The sequence below is a fragment of the Nematocida parisii genome (genome assembly GCF_000250985.1).
Source record: "Nematocida parisii ERTm1 unplaced genomic scaffold supercont1.2, whole genome shotgun sequence".
In the NCBI taxonomy this organism is placed as follows: domain Eukaryota; kingdom Fungi; phylum Microsporidia; genus Nematocida; species Nematocida parisii.
Window position 1 is genome coordinate 637,589 of NW_013524647.1, and position 17,081 is coordinate 654,669.

The following is a 17,081-nucleotide window of genomic DNA, read 5'->3' on the forward strand; positions in this document are numbered from 1 at the left end:
TGAGCATACTAATTTATTTTTATAATAACTAACCAGAATGGTCTATTGAACTATTTGACGAATGGCTCCTATGATGCCGGTGCTTTCTGTGGTGTTCAGCAGCTGAGTTAACCACAACTACACTGGGTTGCTGTGAACTGGTTGCCATAGTATTATTACTAGTGTTATTATTATTATTGTTGTTGTTATTCGTAATAATATTAGTGTGTTCAGACTGGCTACTACTAGAGGATACCACGCCAGTGCAGCACAGGACTAAATACAGCACAACAATAATGGCGACTATGACAATTAATCCCGTAAGGAAATTAAGCAGTGAAATACCAAAGTAATCTACAAACATTATATAAATCTAGAGCAATCTAGACTTTATACACAGCATATTTAATCAGGGAGAGTATTGGGCAGAACATAAAAGGAATATCCTGATTAAAGTTGTACCAATAAGAAATATGATACAGAAAGGGTTAAATGAACCAATAAATACTTACTCAAAACATAAACATAAGTATTCAGTGAGAATATACAGAAATATTTATTCTATGGGATTCTTCTGAATATTGCTCTAAATTTATTTGAATGCTTCATATCTGCTTTTTTAGACTCTTCCGTTGTCTCTATTATTATTTTGTATAGCGGATCTTTTACTGCTTCTTCTTCAGGCAGTCTAGTAAATAATGGATGGTCTTCTAAACACACTGTCATATAATTAAATAAATCTTCTACATCCGTGGATATGTATAAATGGCCATTTGGCTGTATTACGTACTGGTAAATATCCAGCATACATTTTGAAATTATTCTGGCTTTGTGCTTCTTTTTTTTAAAATGCGGGTCCGGGAAAAGAATGAACATTTTCTGGATTGACTCTTTCTCAAGATAATTAGTAAGGAATTTCATACTGTTGGCTCTTACAACAGAAACATTCTTGGCTTTATTCTCTGTTTCTTGCTCGTACTTTATTTTCAAGTCCACATAATCCACTAATTTCTCACGTATTTCCATCCCCAGAATTGAAGCAGTTGGGAATAGTTCTGAGAGTTTGAACAGAAGTCCACCGTATCCACATCCAATATCAACCATGTCCACTTTTTTATTGAAAAATGAAGGATTCATTGGATAGGATATATTATGGTCTGAGAATGGATTGGAATGTGCCCTCTGCCGATGATTTCGTTTCTGTGGTTTTATTAAGTTCATGCAGGAAATAAAATATTTGTAAAATTATAGAATATGAAAGGAATAACAAAATCAGAATTTACTTAAATAAGAAATAGTAGAAAGAATCGTTTATGCATAATTCGAATTTCTGTGTATAACCTGAATTTCTGTATATAACTGACTATTTGATTTTTCTTGGTATTTTATGGTATAAGTATAAAGCTTCTATTCGTTAGTGGTATTTATACTGTACAGAACAGAATTATAATCCGAATGTGTATAGTATACCCAGAAAGCACTCTAAACCAGAAACTGTTCATTCTGTGGGTATGCAATGCTTTGTATACAGTAGATCTAATAATACTCTTAAATATACTGTTAAATGCAATAATAACGGTTATTTTAACTCTGGTTATTCTGTGCGTATTTCAACAGTTGACATGTTAATAGAATACTCTTGTTTAAGAACATTTTTACACTCTCTTAGTACATCTTCATGGACTGCACCGTGTTTCATGGTTATATTAATCATAGACACACGGGTACTTCGGTTTACACACCATAAATGCATATCATTTATAGCAATTACATTTTTTACCTGCATAATACTCTGCCGGACTCTTTCTACTTCAACCGGGGATTTGTCCAGGAGCATATACACCACCTCTTTAAGCAAACCAAATGATCCACAGAAACATACAATAGTGGAAAAGAAAGCCGCCAGTATATCAACAATAGTAAGCTTTGGGTTAATGTGCAGTACTACACCACTGATTATAAGGCCTATACACTGGGCTAGATCACTTAATGCGTGTATGTATATTGACGTAATGCTTAAATCAGCATTAGCGCTTTTGTTCATTTTAACGGATACTAAAAAATTTATAACGTTAATTATAAACGACAGAATTCCCGTTATTAGAACGACCTCTTCATTAATTTTCTGGGGATTGAAATATCTAAAAATAGACATGTGTACAAGATACAGTGATGGTGCCCATATAAGAATTAGTGACAGAGCAGCAGCCAATACTTCTATTCGTATAAGCCCGAATGTATAATTTGAACCTCCTGTATACCGAGAAGAGACAAAAGTTGCAAGTAGACCAACTCCCACAGTAATCAAATCACTCGACATATGGACTGCTTCTCCAAGTATGGAAACTGACTCACTTTTAATGTGTGCTACTATTTCAATCAAAAGCAAAAATACTGTATTAAACAGGATAATATACACTCCTCTCGATTTCTTCATACTGTAAATATACGTAAGAAATTTACCAGGGCAAGAAAACAAATAAATAGTGGCTTGGCTGCTTTTATTCGTCATTTAAGTTATAGTAATGAAGGCCATATTCACCAGATACGGAATCTATTTTAATGTGGATCCAGTCATTTAATCCCTTTTTATGGAGGTATTTCTTTAAGATCTGTTTAACATAGAACTTTCTTACATCTACACCCATGTCTAAGACTATCTTGTTCTCGGACTTTTTAAGAAGAACATTCATTGGACCACCTGGAAGGGTTTCTGGATTGTGCTTGGTGAGCTTGTTGTTTACTTCAATGAAATTTGCGCATTCTTCCATGTCAAACAGTTCATCCTTTACCATCTCCTTGCAGTTAATCGTAAGTTCTCTTCTTTTTTCTGAAACTGGATTTATTATTCTTCTTGCCATTACAACAGGGGTTCAAATTTAAATTTGCATTAAATGAACCCGGTGCTGTAAAACTGAATTTTTCTGGAAATGACACTTTAAGTCTTTTCTGTGGTAATTTAAGTATAGTTTTATCTACTGTATGCTGTGGTGTAGTATATACTGTACTTATACGGTCTGTGATGTGCCCTGTGGTACAGTATGAAACAAGAACAGAAGTGAATGGGTGTCTGTACACAGAGAATGGAGTGATGGCCGGACTTAGAAATGAAGGAATGAATGTTTTAAAGGATTCGTACAGTTTTAGTCGGTTTCTGTGCTTTTTTTCTTCTTTTGTGCTTACCAGAGCCATGCGCACAGAAAAAATTTCGAACTTTCAGAGTATTTAGAAAATATTTCGTACAGCGGCAATACTCAACACGAACCATCTGGCATAATTTACATCCGGTATTTAAGCTATAATATGCTTATGGAGTTATTGAATGGCTTATAACCGTATTAAATATCCCAAATTAGCCAGAATTTCAAAAATAAATATGAAATTATAACGGATTTTACAGTAAAAATAAGATTATCCCGTATTTATCCATGTGATATCTATGATAATATTGATTATTAATGTATTTATACATTATATTCATGTTTCAGCATATTTCTATGACTAATTATCCTAAATTTCATAATATTCTGTACTGTGTACGAATGTGCAGTATACAAATAAATATTCTGTGGTAGAAGTGTGCTTAATTAAATATTCCAATTATGAATGATTAACATGCGATTTATTTTCGGGTGATGTACTCACCGCACTCAGAAAGTGCAAATTCATTTTGGAATAAACTGGTATTAAATATATTTTTATGAGAAAGTCCAAGTGAAGAGGTTTTACTCTTAAATTCCTTCACTTTCACTCTTCCGTCACTGCTTGGCTTGTTCTCCTCTCGTGCGAATAACGACTTGATCAGGGAAATACTTGAAATAAGAGAATCTTCTTTCTTTGGGAGGTACTTCTTAAACTTCATCTGTAACTGCCTCCTTACGGCTGCCTTCTGTGTCCTGCAGAAACTGTCTAAAACCACCTCAACTGCCATGTCTATATCACCCTGCATGACAACTTCTCTTAAGTGCATCCTTGCTGATGCCTCTGCTATACGCACCATTGACTCAACGTGTCTTACTGTTATGGGGATACCTCTGGCGATGGAACTTTCTTTTCTGAGAGTTGCGTAGAGTGAAGATATTCGCTCTGTGTCAAATTTCTCTATTCTTGGGGTTATTCTTTCTCTTGCGTATGCTATGTACTTCCTCAGTATATCCTGTGGGATTATTTCACTCCCTCCCTGCATGCCTGGTTCTGGTGCTGTGGGTGCACTTGCTGATGCACGGTGACTGTTTACTATGAACTGTGCAAGCATTTTATCCTTCTCTGGGTTACCCTCGTCCTGTATTACACAAATAACATCAAACCGTGAGATAATTGGGTCACTCAGGTTTACATTCTGCTGGAAGGTGTACGACGGGTTATACTTCCCCCTGATCGGATTGGCAGCTGCAATAATTGCACACCTTGCCTGGAGACTTGTTACAATTCCTGCCTTAGAGATACTTATACTCTGCTGCTCCATGGCCTCGTGTATACTTACTCTGTCGGTGTCCTTCATCTTGTCAAACTCATCAATCAGGCAGATACCTTTATCTGCCAGGACCAGTGCACCGCCTTCGAGTGTCCACTCCTTTGTGACTGAGTCCTTTTTCACCATGGCAGTCAGACCCACTGCGGATGCACCCTGCCCTGTTGAAAACACTGCTCGATGTGCTATGCTCTGGACGTACTTCAGAAGCTGTGACTTGGCCATGCCCGGATCTCCAAGAAGAAGCACGTTAATGTCTCCCCGTACCTTGTGGTTATTCTCCGAGTGTTTTGGAACTCCCCCAAACACGGCCGCAGCAATTGCGCGTTTCGCCTGGTAGTGGCCGTGTATGCTCGGTGCGATACTTCTGATTATTACTTCGTGTATGCCCGGGAGCCGTGAAAGTCGCTGAATCTCCTTCTCGTCCTCTGGGGTTATGTTTATAATAGAAGACTCGTCTTCTTTCTTTACTATGCTCAGTGCTTCAATGCACGTATAGAATGTGGGCATACCTGACTTATTAACAGCACTACTGAATGTGTTCTTATACGTCCCTATTATTTCAATTTCATCCCCTGGGCGCACGCAGTCTATTAAATCATACTGCAGGATGACCTCCTTTGACCGAGGCAGTCGACCCGGTGGAATCGACCCAGGCACCTCCTGCATCGTCAGTTTCTGGTAGTCTCTGTATACGGTCTCTGACTGGTTCACTTGGAGTGACCCTGCACCCTGGCACTCTGTGCACCGCTTAGGCTTCTGTGCATCTGACTCCACAAGGAATGGTCCAATAATAGCCCTGCACTTCTGGCACGTATACTTCACCAGCGATACAATCGGATACACCCGACTCCTCTTCGTGATAATCCCGCTCACCTGCACGAGCGTGTTCAAATGCGAGTTTCGAAGTGTCCGTATATGATCATGCGTGGGGATGTTAACCAGCCGGAATATAACCACCGGCTTAATAAATGAATACTTCGGGAATATCCCCCTAACCACACTCTGCAATGCCTCATTAAAAAGCGGCAGTACCCGTGCTGGGAATGTAACCGCAGCCAGTGCTATCGCAGATGAGTACCCCTCCAGCTCAAAATAGTCCACGTATATCGACTGTCTGTTAAGGGATGCCATTTGGTTAATACTCTCCAAATACTTCTTCTTACTCCCCTTCAAAAATTGGACAACCTCTTTTTTAACCCTCTCCTGTACATCCACCGTATGAATATGCTTCTGTAGAAGACTGAAATTATTCAAAGGTTCCTCAACCCGGCTTAAGTCACTCTCCTCCTCAGCTGCTAAGTACTCATCCTCAGACTCATCTTCTATCCCTAGTGCCTGGGATATCTCCCTCTCAGCTGACTCAAATTCCTTCTTAGTCAGTGGTGGGGCATACTCCTCATCCTCAGTCTCATACCTGTCCAGTAATGGATTGTCCACATAGTCCCTGCTATAATCATTCCCGAATAAGTCGTCCTCATTCGGATCTACCCCTGAGTCTTCTAATTCTATCCTGTCAATGTCTGATGAACTATTGAATGTATCACTCTCTGTGTCTCCGTTCATTACAGCAATTTTTTACGAAAATCCATGGACTCACAGAAGTATATAGAGTTAAAGAAAAAAGCCAAGTGCAGATTTCCAATTGCACGGATTAAAAAGATAATGCAAATTGATGAGGAAATAGGGAAAGTAAGCACATTTGCACCGATCGTAATTAGTCATGCGATAGAATTATTCTTAATAAGCCTACTGAAGCAAATGGAGGAGGAGGCCAAGCAGAAGGCAGTCAAAAAAATAGTTTTATCGCATTTAGAGGTGTGTGTAGAGAATGATCCCAAGCTAGAGTTCATGAAGGTATTACTTACTAAGAAATAAAGAGAGGATGATCATAACCCGACATAACCCGAATTTTATTTTTATAATATAATACACAATTAATAATAAGTTATATACAATTAATAATAAGTTATGCACAATTAGTATAATATAATACATAATTAGTAATAAGTTATGCACTATTAGTATAATATAATACATAATTAGTAATAAGTTATGCACTATTAGTATAATATAATACACAATTAATAATAAGTTATGCACTATTAGTATAATATAATACACAATTAATAATAAGTTATGTACAGTAGTATAATATAATACACAATTAGTATAATATAATACACAAATAGTAATAAGTTATGCACTATTAGTATAATATAATACACAATTAGCAATAAGTTATGTACAGTAGTATAATAATTGTATTATTATACAGTGATTAATTAATAGTATATTAAACCATGTGAGTATTATACTGTATATTTATACTTAACTGTATTTATGAAGTATCCCTGTGTATAATCCATAATTCAGTCTATTTTACAGTATATTTCAATATCTATGCATTATTTAATACACTATGTCTCTTATATTATGCAGTGTACAGTTACTTTTTACACATAGCTTCTTTTATTCTGTTAATTTTAACTATTTATTTTTTTAATTTTTGACCCCCTGAATGTCAAAGAATACAGCTTCAATGGAAGCAGTTGTTAGGCTTATGAAGAAGCCAAGTAACATAAGAAATATGTCAGTGATTGCACACGTAGATCACGGTAAGAGTACTTTGACCGATACTTTAGTTGTAAAGGCAGGATCCCTATCTGCAGAGAAGTCTGGATCCAGATTCACAGATACAAGACAGGATGAACAGGAAAGGGGCATCACAATTAAGTCCACTGCCATATCAATGCAGTTTAAGCTTAAGAAACTGTCATTCGACACCTTCATGAAGGAGAAGACAGATGAGAACCACTTCTTAATCAACTTAATTGACTCACCAGGGCACGTAGACTTCAGTTCTGAAGTGACTGCTGCTCTTAGGGTGACTGACGGTGCCTTGGTCGTTGTGGACTGCATTGAAGGAATTTGTGTACAGACAGAGACTGTGCTAAGACAGGCCATAATTGAGAAGATCAAGCCAGTGCTGTGCCTTAACAAGATCGACCGTGCCCTGCTTGAGCTTAGAGAGGCCCCTTCTGAGTTTGCTAAGTCGCTCAGGAATACCGTTGAGAGCTTCAATGCCACCATGTCAAAGTTCCTTATGGATGAGGACAAGTCCTCTAATATTAGGCAGTTGAACCCAGCGGACTTAGAAGTCTCTTTCTGCTCTGGCTTACAGGGATGGGGGTTCACCCTCAGACAGTTTGCTGAGTTCTACGCTGAGAAGTTCAACATGCAGGACAAGCCGGATATGATCGATGCTTTCCAGAAGTGTCTATGGAAGATTGACCGGTACTGTACGTCTGCTGACCCATTCGATGCAGACTGCAAGATCCTTAAGAAGAAGAAGAACGGACCAGAAGTGAACCCTGAGCTGCACCCATTCGTGGTGTTTGTGCTTACGCCGATATACGCCGTAAGGGACTTGTGCTTCGCTGGGAAGAAGGCGGAGATCAAGGAGTACTTGAAGAGGTTCAACATCAGCTTCGGCAGCAAAGAGTTGGAGGAGATCACTTCTGAGAAGGCCCTGTTTAAGCACGTCATGAGGAAGTGGCTGCCTGCAGCGGACTGCCTCCTGGAGCAGATTGTCGTGAACCTGCCCTCGCCAAATGAGAGTCAGGTGTACAGGGCAGAGTCTCTCTACGAGGGACCAAAGGACGACGAGTTCTGCCAGGCCATTAAAAAGACTGCCCGGGAGGAGGACTCCCCCGTGATGATGTACGTCTCTAAAATGATCCCACAGGGGTCCGGGCGGTTCATTGCATTCGGACGAGTGTTCTCCGGGGTGATCCGGGCAGGTATGCCGCTGTACGTACAGGGCCCAGATTACGAGCCTGGAAAGGGCAAGGAGCTTAAGGCTAAGGTCGTAACAAAGGTGCTCCTTATGATGGGAAGGACCGTTGAGGAGGTGAACTCCTGCCCGGCCGGTAATATCGTGGGTATCCTTGGAGTAGACTCGGAAATCCAGAAGACCGCCACACTCTCCAGCATGAAGGGCTCCTTCAACATCAAGACCATGAAGTTTACCGTGTCCCCCGTGGTGAGGTACTCCATCTCCCCGAAGAACACGAGTGACTTGCCTAAGCTCAAGGAAGGACTCCTGAAACTCGCCCAGGTTGACTCGCTCTGCCAGGTGCAGTACATGAAGTCGGGTGAGATCGTCATTGCAGGGGCCGGTGAGATGCACGTGGAAATATGCATTAACGACCTGGAGAAGGACCATGCGAAGGTGCCCATTATTAGAGGGGAGCCACAGGTCTCGTACTTTGAGAGTATATCTACACCGGTCACGACGATCGCCATGTCTAAGAGTGCGAACAAGCACAATAAGGTGTACATGGTGATAGAGCCACTTGCTGAGGAGATTGTCGCTGCGATTAAGGACGGCGAGCTTATTGCGAATGATCCAAAGGCACGTGTGGAGCTGTTCAGGACTAAGTTTGGGAGTGCGGATGAGTGGGTGAAGCGGGTCCTCTGCTACTCGCCCGATGATGTCGGTCCGAACATGATTGTTGACTCCTCTAAGGGTGTCCAGAACCTGCACGAGGTGAAGGAGTTCCTGAAGATGGGCCTGGATGCGGCTGTTAAGGAGGGACCGGTCATTGGAGAGCCCCTCCAGGGACTGCGTCTGGACCTCATGGACTTAACACTCCACGCAGATGCGATCCACAGGGGTGCGGGACAGCTCATCCCCACAATGAGCAGGCTGGCTGTTGGCCTTGTGCTCGCTGCCACCCCGATCCTGTACGAGCCCATCTTCCTGGCGGAGATATCCCTGCAGGACAGCATGATCGATGCAGCGATGCAGGTGGTCAAGGGAAGACGGGGGGAGATCGTGGATGCAATCTACAACAACCATAAGTCGGTGCTTAAGGCGTAATCCCCGTCCAGCGGTCGTTCAACCTGAACAAGGAGCTCATGGAGTGCACGGGCGGTGGTGCGAGCATTAACTTGGTCCTGTCCCACTACTCGATCGTACCGGGCTCTCTTGAGAAGGAGGGCACCCCCATGTTTGACATTGTCAAGCAGATCAGGACCAAGCGGGGCCTTGGCGAGCTGAAGGACCCTTCTGAATACTTCTGCAAGGAGTGATTGCGCACTCTGCAAGGAATAAAGACATCTTAAACTTATTTACACTTTATGCTATACACGCCCGATCGGAGATACTATCACAGGACTTTATACACAATACATCATAAATACAACTTATCACACAATACATCATAAATACAACTTATCACATAATACATCATATATACAACTTATCACATAATACATCATATATACAACTTATGACACAATGCATAATAAATAAGTCAAGACAACTTATTATTACTTATGACACAATACACCATATATAAAATAAGCGCATAATACAGCACATGATAAAGTAACAAAATAAACTTATGACACAATACACCATAAATAAAATAACGAAATAAACTTATGACATAATGTATAATAAATAAGCCAAGACAACTTATTATTACTTATAACACAATACATCGTATATAAAATAAACTTATAACATAATGCGTAATAAATATAACTTATGACACAATGCGTAATAAATAAGTCAAGACGACTTATTATTACTTATAGCACAACTCACTATTACTTATGACTCATTGCATAATAAATATTACTTATTATTACTTATTATACAATACATCATATATAAAATAAAATAAATTATACATTATTTATTACACATATTCCTATAAATATTATTTTATGTACATTGTACATTATTAAATATAAAATATTTTACATAATGTACATTATATAATGAAACTTACAGAACAGTGCCCATTCTTAATACTATTACTTATTACACATATATTACATATTAATATTACATACACAACAGCAGATAATCAAACTACTAGAACAGATTTAAACAGTCATTGTGTTATAAATAATGAACACACTCCAAATCTTTCAACACAATCTCCATTAAGTAATACTACTTATAACACAAGCAGTAAAAATACTTCAGAATATAGTAATGTAGGCATATTATATATTACATACATAACTAAAGAGCACCCAGCACATGAAAACTTAATCACAATAACCACTTCAGATACAAATGCCCTATCTAATATTAATATCATACCAAGGATATACAATGAGCCAGAATGTCCTACATCACAGTTATCCATTACAGCAGAGAATAATTTAGTCATACTGGATTTCAACGGCACTGTTTTTATAACCTCAGTGATGCACAACTTATTACCCATAACACAATATATTCCATCACATACTGCACAGTATGTCATAAGTAATAATAGCCCACCATTAGATACTACACAATATATCATAAATAATAATCATCCATCAAATTTCAACCCAAACCAAATCGTCATGGGATGGAATGCACCAGAACCCGACTTAACCCGAAATCCATTATTTTATGATCATAGCGTAATAAATAATGATCCTAACTGCACGGCAATAAATCCATTAAATATGACACAATCACCACAAAGTAATGCACCAATCATGCGCATGCCACTACTGCCCACTCCGTATACGCAGTACAGCAAGTGCACGCCTAACATTATCACTAACCCAAATGGAATGCCCCCCTGCATCCCAGGCCATAATTTTATCCCCCTCCCAGGGAACAATACGCCAAGATTTACGAGGCATAGGAGCATAAATAAAAAACAGAAAAGTAAAAATAGCAGTGAACTAAATACACAATGTGTAAAAAGTTCTGCTTATAGCCCGACTAACCCGAAACCTGTGCCAGATGAAAACCACACCACAAACACCCCACCAGACACGAGAACTACTGGAGTACCGCCAACATGGAAGAACAACAGTAATAATACTGTCAAATGGGATTCTTTAGATTGAAATAACCCGATATAACCCGAAATAAATAATTTATTTATAATATTATATTACACATTGTATAATAAGTTATAATATATGACATACTGTATAATAAGTTATAATATATGACATAATGTATAATAAGTATTTATTATGAGCAACTGTGTAATAAGTTATAATGTGTACATGATTTATTAAAATTAAAATATCACTTATGTATTACATTATATACTACACACTGTATAATAAGTTATAATGTGTACTAAGTTATAATATATTACGCACTATGTAATAAGTATTTATTATTACGCACTGTGTAATAAGTTATGTATCTACTAATAAGTTATAATATATTACATATTGTGTACTAAGTATTTATTATTATACACTGTATAATAAGTTATAATGTGTACTAAGTTATGTATCTACTAATATTAATTATATACTACGCATTGTATAATAAGTTATAATGTGTAATAAGTTATGTGTTTACTAATATTAATTATATACTACGCACTATGTACTAAGTTATAATATATTACGCATTGTATAATAAGTTATAATGTGTAATAAGTTATGTATGTACTAAGTTATAATATATTACATATTGTATATAAAGTATTTATTCGGGTTATATCGGGTTATTTATTATATAAAAGGATAAATCTTCTGTTTTTTTATTCTTTATTTATGAGCATAGAGACACGCACGGAGGGACTGGTTTACAGCGTACAGAGCAATAAGAAAGGAGACTTGGTCTCAGCTGGTGCAGAGGATGGAACAATCACATTATACAAAATAGATGAAAATGGGAGTACCCCAATACAGAAACTGTCTTATAATACATCGCCAATATTCAGCACCGTATTCATTGAGGAGAGGTTAGTCGGTGCTACACACGATGGACACCTTTTAGTATGGAAACAGTCACAGTCAGAGTACGTATTTGAATCGGTCATAACCGTATTCCAAGGGTGTATTAATACGATCGTAGAGTGTAAAGGGACTGTTTTATGCGGGTGCTCAGACGGCCGTGTAAGGAAGGTTTCTTTAACAGGGGAAGTAACCTTAGAGTCACTTATACATAAGCACGGTGTAACTAGTCTTGCCGTATACAATGACTATATAATTAGTGGTGGGATGGACTCCTCAATAAAAATACTTAATAATGAAGACCTGGCCATACTCCATGACATAAAGGAGCATACGAAACCTGTCCGTGACTGTAAGGTGTGTGATAATGAATTTGACTCGTTCGTGTTTGCTAGTTGCTCAGATGACGGTACGCTTTGCATATTCACTGAGGAGAAGGACGAGAAGTTAAAGTTCTCTGTTGACAGGCATAAAATAGGCACCCCGTGCAGGAAACTCTCATGGACACCTTTAGGGTACGCACTAGCAGTGGGGTACGGCAAGAGTGATGTAAAAGTGTACATCCCAGAGTCACCTAATAAATGGAAGGAGACTCCGATCGTACTGCCGTAATAAGCCTTGTTATAATGCATTATAATAGGAGGGTCTGATCGTACTTGTACTACCGTAATAATGCATTAATGCCTTGTTACTCCGATCGTACTGCTGTAATAAGCCTTGTAATAATGCCTTGTTATAATGCCTTGTTGGTCCGATCGTACTTGTACTGCTGTAATAATGCCTTGTTGGTCCGATCGTACTCGTACTACCGTAATAATGCATTAATGCCTTGTTGGTCCGATCGTACTGCTGTAATAATGCATTGTTATAATAAGGTCCGGTCGTACTCGTACTGCTGTAATAAGCCTTGTTATAATAATAGGATCCGATCGTACTGCTGTTATAATGCATTATAATAGGATCTGATTGTACTGCCGTAATAATGCCTTGTTACTCCGATCGTACTGCCTTGTTGGTCCGGTCGTACTTGTACTGCTGTAATAAAGCTATATTGTATCTGGTGCTCTGTTTAATTTCGGGTTATATCGGGTTATTTTTATATTGAACATTCAAATTTATTCTATCCGGGTTATATCGGGTTGTCCCAGTGGATCACACAGTCCGGCCACAGCGTACTTGAAACACTTTCTGTGTAAAACACTGTTTTATCATTAGACTAATCCACAGGATAATAAACATTTCGATGCACCAGATATAAAACCAAACACTAAACAAATTTTCAGATGCAGCCGGTGCTTGGTTCCCTGCGAAACAGTCTCAGAACAAATGTTTTAGCATAAGGTTTTATACCCGAATGGAAAGGATTCTTATGATCCGAGCGAAAAGAAAAGGAATATTTATAATATTGGCATTCTACGCAACCATAGCATATACAAGTACACCAGAAAGTGCACCTCCCAGTGACATACAGGACAGTACACTCCTGCAGTATGAAGGTACAGAACAGCCACCTGCACCGTATGGAGAGAACTCAGTCGCACAGTACGACGCACATGAAAAGGAAATAATCCCGGCTTGGGCCACTGGCTCAGAGGAAGTGCACGACTCTACGCACAATGTGTGCTTCAACGGAGTGTGTGAAGAACGCCGCCGTATGGAACAGGATGATAATACGCCAGCAGGGAATCCACACCCGCCGATCCTCAGAGAAGATGAGGATGAGCACCAGCCACAGTCACCACCGTACCCCGTGCCTACACCCTTCGATCCTGAACGGCCCAGTAGGAATGCAGTGCCCGTGGGGTACAATCCCTACTTAAACCCGAAACTCGGGAAAATGCCCATCTCAAAGAGCGTCCTCGGGCTGATGGGGGGGACAGACGGACCTGCCACTGGATATGGAAATGGTCCTACTAAGGATGATGCCTTGGGCGTACTGTTCTCTATAGGTGATGATGACACGTACTTGCTCCTGTCGTACCTCTCAATGGACCTGCCCATGAAGAACCTTGTCTCTAACATAACTGTCACTACGGACGAAGTGTCTGCCCAGGACAGGAGGGACTACCTCATGAGTGAGCTGGAAGGGAAGGGAAGTATTTACGGACTGGATAATGGCCTGAATATTTTATACTCTGCGCAAATGTTCTTCTACATCCCTAAGACGGCCATTTCCCTGATTATCCACGTGGGGAGGATAATTTACTCCAAGGAGACCGTGGACTTCCTGCGGCGGTTAAAGCTGAACACGGGCGTATTCACAGAAATCATTGACAGGGACGGGAAGAAAGTCTTCTACATCCCGGTGTACGGTGGGACTATTGCACTTGCAAACCCTTCCATACCGATTGTGAGCCAGTACTTGATTACGTCAGAGGGGTACGGTATATCCCTGCTTAAAGCCAAGCGGGTGGATATAGAAAAGGGTATCCTAGTGCTGAGCATATCTGCGTATGATGAGGGTGACATAACCCGGGTGGCTGGTACCATACAGAAGTTCACGTCCGGTGAGGTGAGTAACCCGTTCTCAGCCACTTTCGAGCAGTACGGGTTTGAAGAGGAGTCACAGGATGAGGGGGACAGTTCATACACCAGCTACTCATCCGTATCTTCATCCTCATCCAGCGTGAAGCGTAAGGGTAAGGGCAAGGGGTCTTCATCCTCACAGGAGGGAGATGGCTCATCTGACAGTTCATCTGACTCTGATACGGGCAGTCACCCACACAGTAAGCATAAGGGCCACCATGATGAAGATGGTTCATCAAGCAGTGATTCTTCCTCTGAGTCCAAGGAGGCCGTCCGTGACACGATCGACAGCCTGCTTGAGAAAGCCAGGAAGTGGAGGGAGAAGGCCGCACTCGCCAGTGAAGATAAAAAAGGGTTCAAGAAGCACGCACTGAAACAGGCAAAGAAGGCCGAAAGGAAAGCCAAGGCAATCCAGAAGGATGCGTATAATGAAAAATTACTCAAAGCAAGGAGGGAGAGGTCGGCTGAGGCAGCAGGGTTCGCAGCAGCCAGTGAGACAGAATCTGCTTCTAGACAGGCAGCTGGTGGAGCCGTAATTGAAGGAGAGCACTCCGCATCAACTGGGTCGTCCTGGTACTCTGGCAGCATGAAGAAGAACACCGCTATAAAAGCCATCATCACCAGTAAAGAGTCAGCAAGTGCAAGTGCATCCGCATCGGCATTTGAGGAAAGTTCTCGGAAGACTGCCTCCAGCTCATTCACAAGCAGTGGTGCATCTGCCATTATATCAGCCCACCAGAGCAATGAAATGTACTACAAGGGGGTGTCCTCCTCTGAGTATGCGACTAGGGAGATAAAGCACTCTCTCATGGGGATGACCATGCAGCACGCCTTATTCAGCACACAGGGCCGGATGTACCAGAGCCAGAAGTACTCCACGTACGGTGTTAGGTCGAGCAGGTCGTCCTCGCGGTGGCTCAGAAGAAGGATCACCCGGATCAGGCGGACTCGCCGTGCAGAGAGCCGGGCAGCCAGGCAGTTCATGAAGAACGGTGCCACATCCAAGGGGGTGGCAGCTGCAGCTGCTAAGGAACAAGCAGCCCGTGCAGCTGCAATCCGTGCGAGCAGGCGGGCAGCCCAGGCCAGCCAGGCAGCTGCCTCGTACGCAGCCATGGCAAAGAGGGCCGAGGCACAGAGTAATAAGAAGATGGCCAAGTCCTACAAGAAAACTGCGAGTAAGCATAAGCAGGCGTACACCCGGCACAGAGCCAGTGCGACTAAGTACGCTGCAGCAGTCGGGCAGTTCAAGGCAGCCAAACTCGCTGAGTGTGCTAAGCAGTCGGCTATTTTCATGCAGCAGATAAGCAATCCACAGAAGGCAGTCACCGAGCAGGAGATGCTCGACCTAAATAAGGCCGTGGCACAGATACTTACAAGTTCTCAAATACAACTGCTCAGTCATGCACTGTCAGCAGCACAAGTGCGTGTCCTGACGAGTCTCCTGACCCCACAGCAAGTACAGCAGACACTCGTGCACATCGGTGCCATGACACCACTGCAGATGCAGGGACTACTCATCCGGCTGCAGCTTAAGGGTATCGAGATACAGAAAGGTGCCATGGCACCCCTGCCGAATATTGGCATACAGTCGGCCTTCCCACTTGGGTCACCGATGGTAGCCAACATAAGCACGCGTATCACAGGGGCCCCTGCACAAATGACATCTGCTGATCTGATTAAGTTCCTGACGAGTGGTCAGTCACTCTTCCAGGCACAGGAATCCCTCGTGTCACAGGAGCAGATTGAGTCCATGAAGATGGAGGCGATCAAGCAGTCGCAGATGATCAAGCAGTTAATCACGCAAGTACAGCTCAGTAAGAATGAGATTGAGACAAGAGTCCGTGAGAAGATGTTCAGCGACCGAATGAAGTCAAGCATCAGCGTGTGCAACCCCATGATGGGCATGCGAACAGGCATGGCCACAGGTGCATTTGATGGGATCTCCTCATCACCTGGGCTACAGCTGGCCGGGAATGTCTGCCTGGGGAACAACTCATTCAGTGCGATGCGGCAGTTACTGGTCTCACCGAGCGTATCTTCGTACATCGGGATAGACCAGAACATGCTGTCCGACCTATTATACAACAGGACCCAGAACAATGATCTAATGTGCCTGCTGGCCAAGTCGTCGATGGCGAGTCCGATGTACAGCCAGATGCCGAATGACGAGCAGTCGTTAATTAATGCGCGTTTCCAGAGTACACAGAACAAGCTATACGGGATATACGGGAATTCACTGGGCCGGCTTGAGCAGGCCCTGGCATCTGCGTTTAGTCTAATCAGGAACTCATCTGTGAAGTGCAAGCAGACCCTGCAGCAGACTCCGCCTGCCTGTCAGATACAACCGCAACTAAGCGGTTAATTTTAGTAATAAATTATC

The 17,081-nt window shown here is 41.4% G+C and overlaps 11 protein-coding genes across 11 annotated transcripts; 5 read left to right on the forward strand and 6 right to left on the reverse strand.

The window, feature by feature from the left end:
* NEPG_01107 (uncharacterized protein) lies at nt 1–366 on the reverse strand. Its single transcript, XM_013203481.1, has one exon. The coding sequence runs from the start codon at nt 341–343 to the stop codon at nt 29–31; it is 315 nt and encodes a 104-aa protein (XP_013058935.1). The 5' UTR covers nt 344–366; the 3' UTR covers nt 1–28.
* A 174-nt stretch (nt 367–540) lies between these two features.
* Nucleotides 541–1,200, reverse strand: NEPG_01108 (tRNA (guanine-N(7)-)-methyltransferase; the record flags this gene model as incomplete). Its single annotated transcript, XM_013203482.1, has 1 exon — nt 541–1,200. One exon carries the CDS (start codon nt 1,198–1,200, stop codon nt 541–543), a length of 660 nt encoding a protein of 219 aa, XP_013058936.1.
* Nucleotides 1,201–1,312: 112 nt separating this feature from the next.
* On the reverse strand, nt 1,313–2,416 carry NEPG_01109 (uncharacterized protein; the record flags this gene model as incomplete). The annotated part of the gene is made up of 1 exon (XM_013203483.1): nt 1,313–2,416. The coding sequence occupies one exon, from the start codon at nt 2,414–2,416 to the stop codon at nt 1,574–1,576; it is 843 nt and encodes a 280-aa protein (XP_013058937.1). The 3' UTR covers nt 1,313–1,573.
* Nucleotides 2,417–2,480: 64 nt separating this feature from the next.
* Nucleotides 2,481–2,840, reverse strand: NEPG_01110 (uncharacterized protein; the record flags this gene model as incomplete). The annotated part of the gene is made up of 1 exon (XM_013203484.1): nt 2,481–2,840. The coding sequence occupies one exon, from the start codon at nt 2,838–2,840 to the stop codon at nt 2,481–2,483; it is 360 nt and encodes a 119-aa protein (XP_013058938.1).
* On the reverse strand, nt 2,785–3,171 carry NEPG_01111 (uncharacterized protein; the record flags this gene model as incomplete). The annotated part of the gene is made up of 1 exon (XM_013203485.1): nt 2,785–3,171. The coding sequence occupies one exon, from the start codon at nt 3,169–3,171 to the stop codon at nt 2,785–2,787; it is 387 nt and encodes a 128-aa protein (XP_013058939.1).
* Nucleotides 3,172–3,595: 424 nt separating this feature from the next.
* On the reverse strand, nt 3,596–6,016 carry NEPG_01112 (DNA replication licensing factor mcm2; the record flags this gene model as incomplete). The annotated part of the gene is made up of 1 exon (XM_013203486.1): nt 3,596–6,016. One exon carries the CDS (start codon nt 6,014–6,016, stop codon nt 3,602–3,604), a length of 2,415 nt encoding a protein of 804 aa, XP_013058940.1. The 3' UTR covers nt 3,596–3,601.
* Nucleotides 6,017–6,040: 24 nt separating this feature from the next.
* NEPG_01113 (uncharacterized protein) lies at nt 6,041–6,350 on the forward strand (the record flags this gene model as incomplete). The annotated part of the gene is made up of 1 exon (XM_013203487.1): nt 6,041–6,350. One exon carries the CDS (start codon nt 6,041–6,043, stop codon nt 6,326–6,328), a length of 288 nt encoding a protein of 95 aa, XP_013058941.1. The 3' UTR covers nt 6,329–6,350.
* Nucleotides 6,351–6,983: 633 nt separating this feature from the next.
* NEPG_01114 (peptide elongation factor 2) lies at nt 6,984–9,571 on the forward strand. The gene has a single exon (XM_013203488.1). It carries the CDS (start codon nt 6,993–6,995, stop codon nt 9,333–9,335), a length of 2,343 nt encoding a protein of 780 aa, XP_013058942.1. The 5' UTR covers nt 6,984–6,992; the 3' UTR covers nt 9,336–9,571.
* Nucleotides 9,572–10,243: 672 nt separating this feature from the next.
* NEPG_01115 (uncharacterized protein) lies at nt 10,244–11,343 on the forward strand (the record flags this gene model as incomplete). Its single annotated transcript, XM_013203489.1, has 1 exon — nt 10,244–11,343. The coding sequence occupies one exon, from the start codon at nt 10,244–10,246 to the stop codon at nt 11,321–11,323; it is 1,080 nt and encodes a 359-aa protein (XP_013058943.1). The 3' UTR covers nt 11,324–11,343.
* Nucleotides 11,344–11,992: 649 nt separating this feature from the next.
* On the forward strand, nt 11,993–13,237 carry NEPG_01116 (uncharacterized protein; the record flags this gene model as incomplete). The annotated part of the gene is made up of 1 exon (XM_013203490.1): nt 11,993–13,237. One exon carries the CDS (start codon nt 11,993–11,995, stop codon nt 12,785–12,787), a length of 795 nt encoding a protein of 264 aa, XP_013058944.1. The 3' UTR covers nt 12,788–13,237.
* Nucleotides 13,238–13,529: 292 nt separating this feature from the next.
* Nucleotides 13,530–17,063, forward strand: NEPG_01117 (uncharacterized protein; the record flags this gene model as incomplete). The annotated part of the gene is made up of 1 exon (XM_013203491.1): nt 13,530–17,063. One exon carries the CDS (start codon nt 13,530–13,532, stop codon nt 17,061–17,063), a length of 3,534 nt encoding a protein of 1,177 aa, XP_013058945.1.
* Between the last annotated feature and the right edge of the window lie 18 nt (nt 17,064–17,081).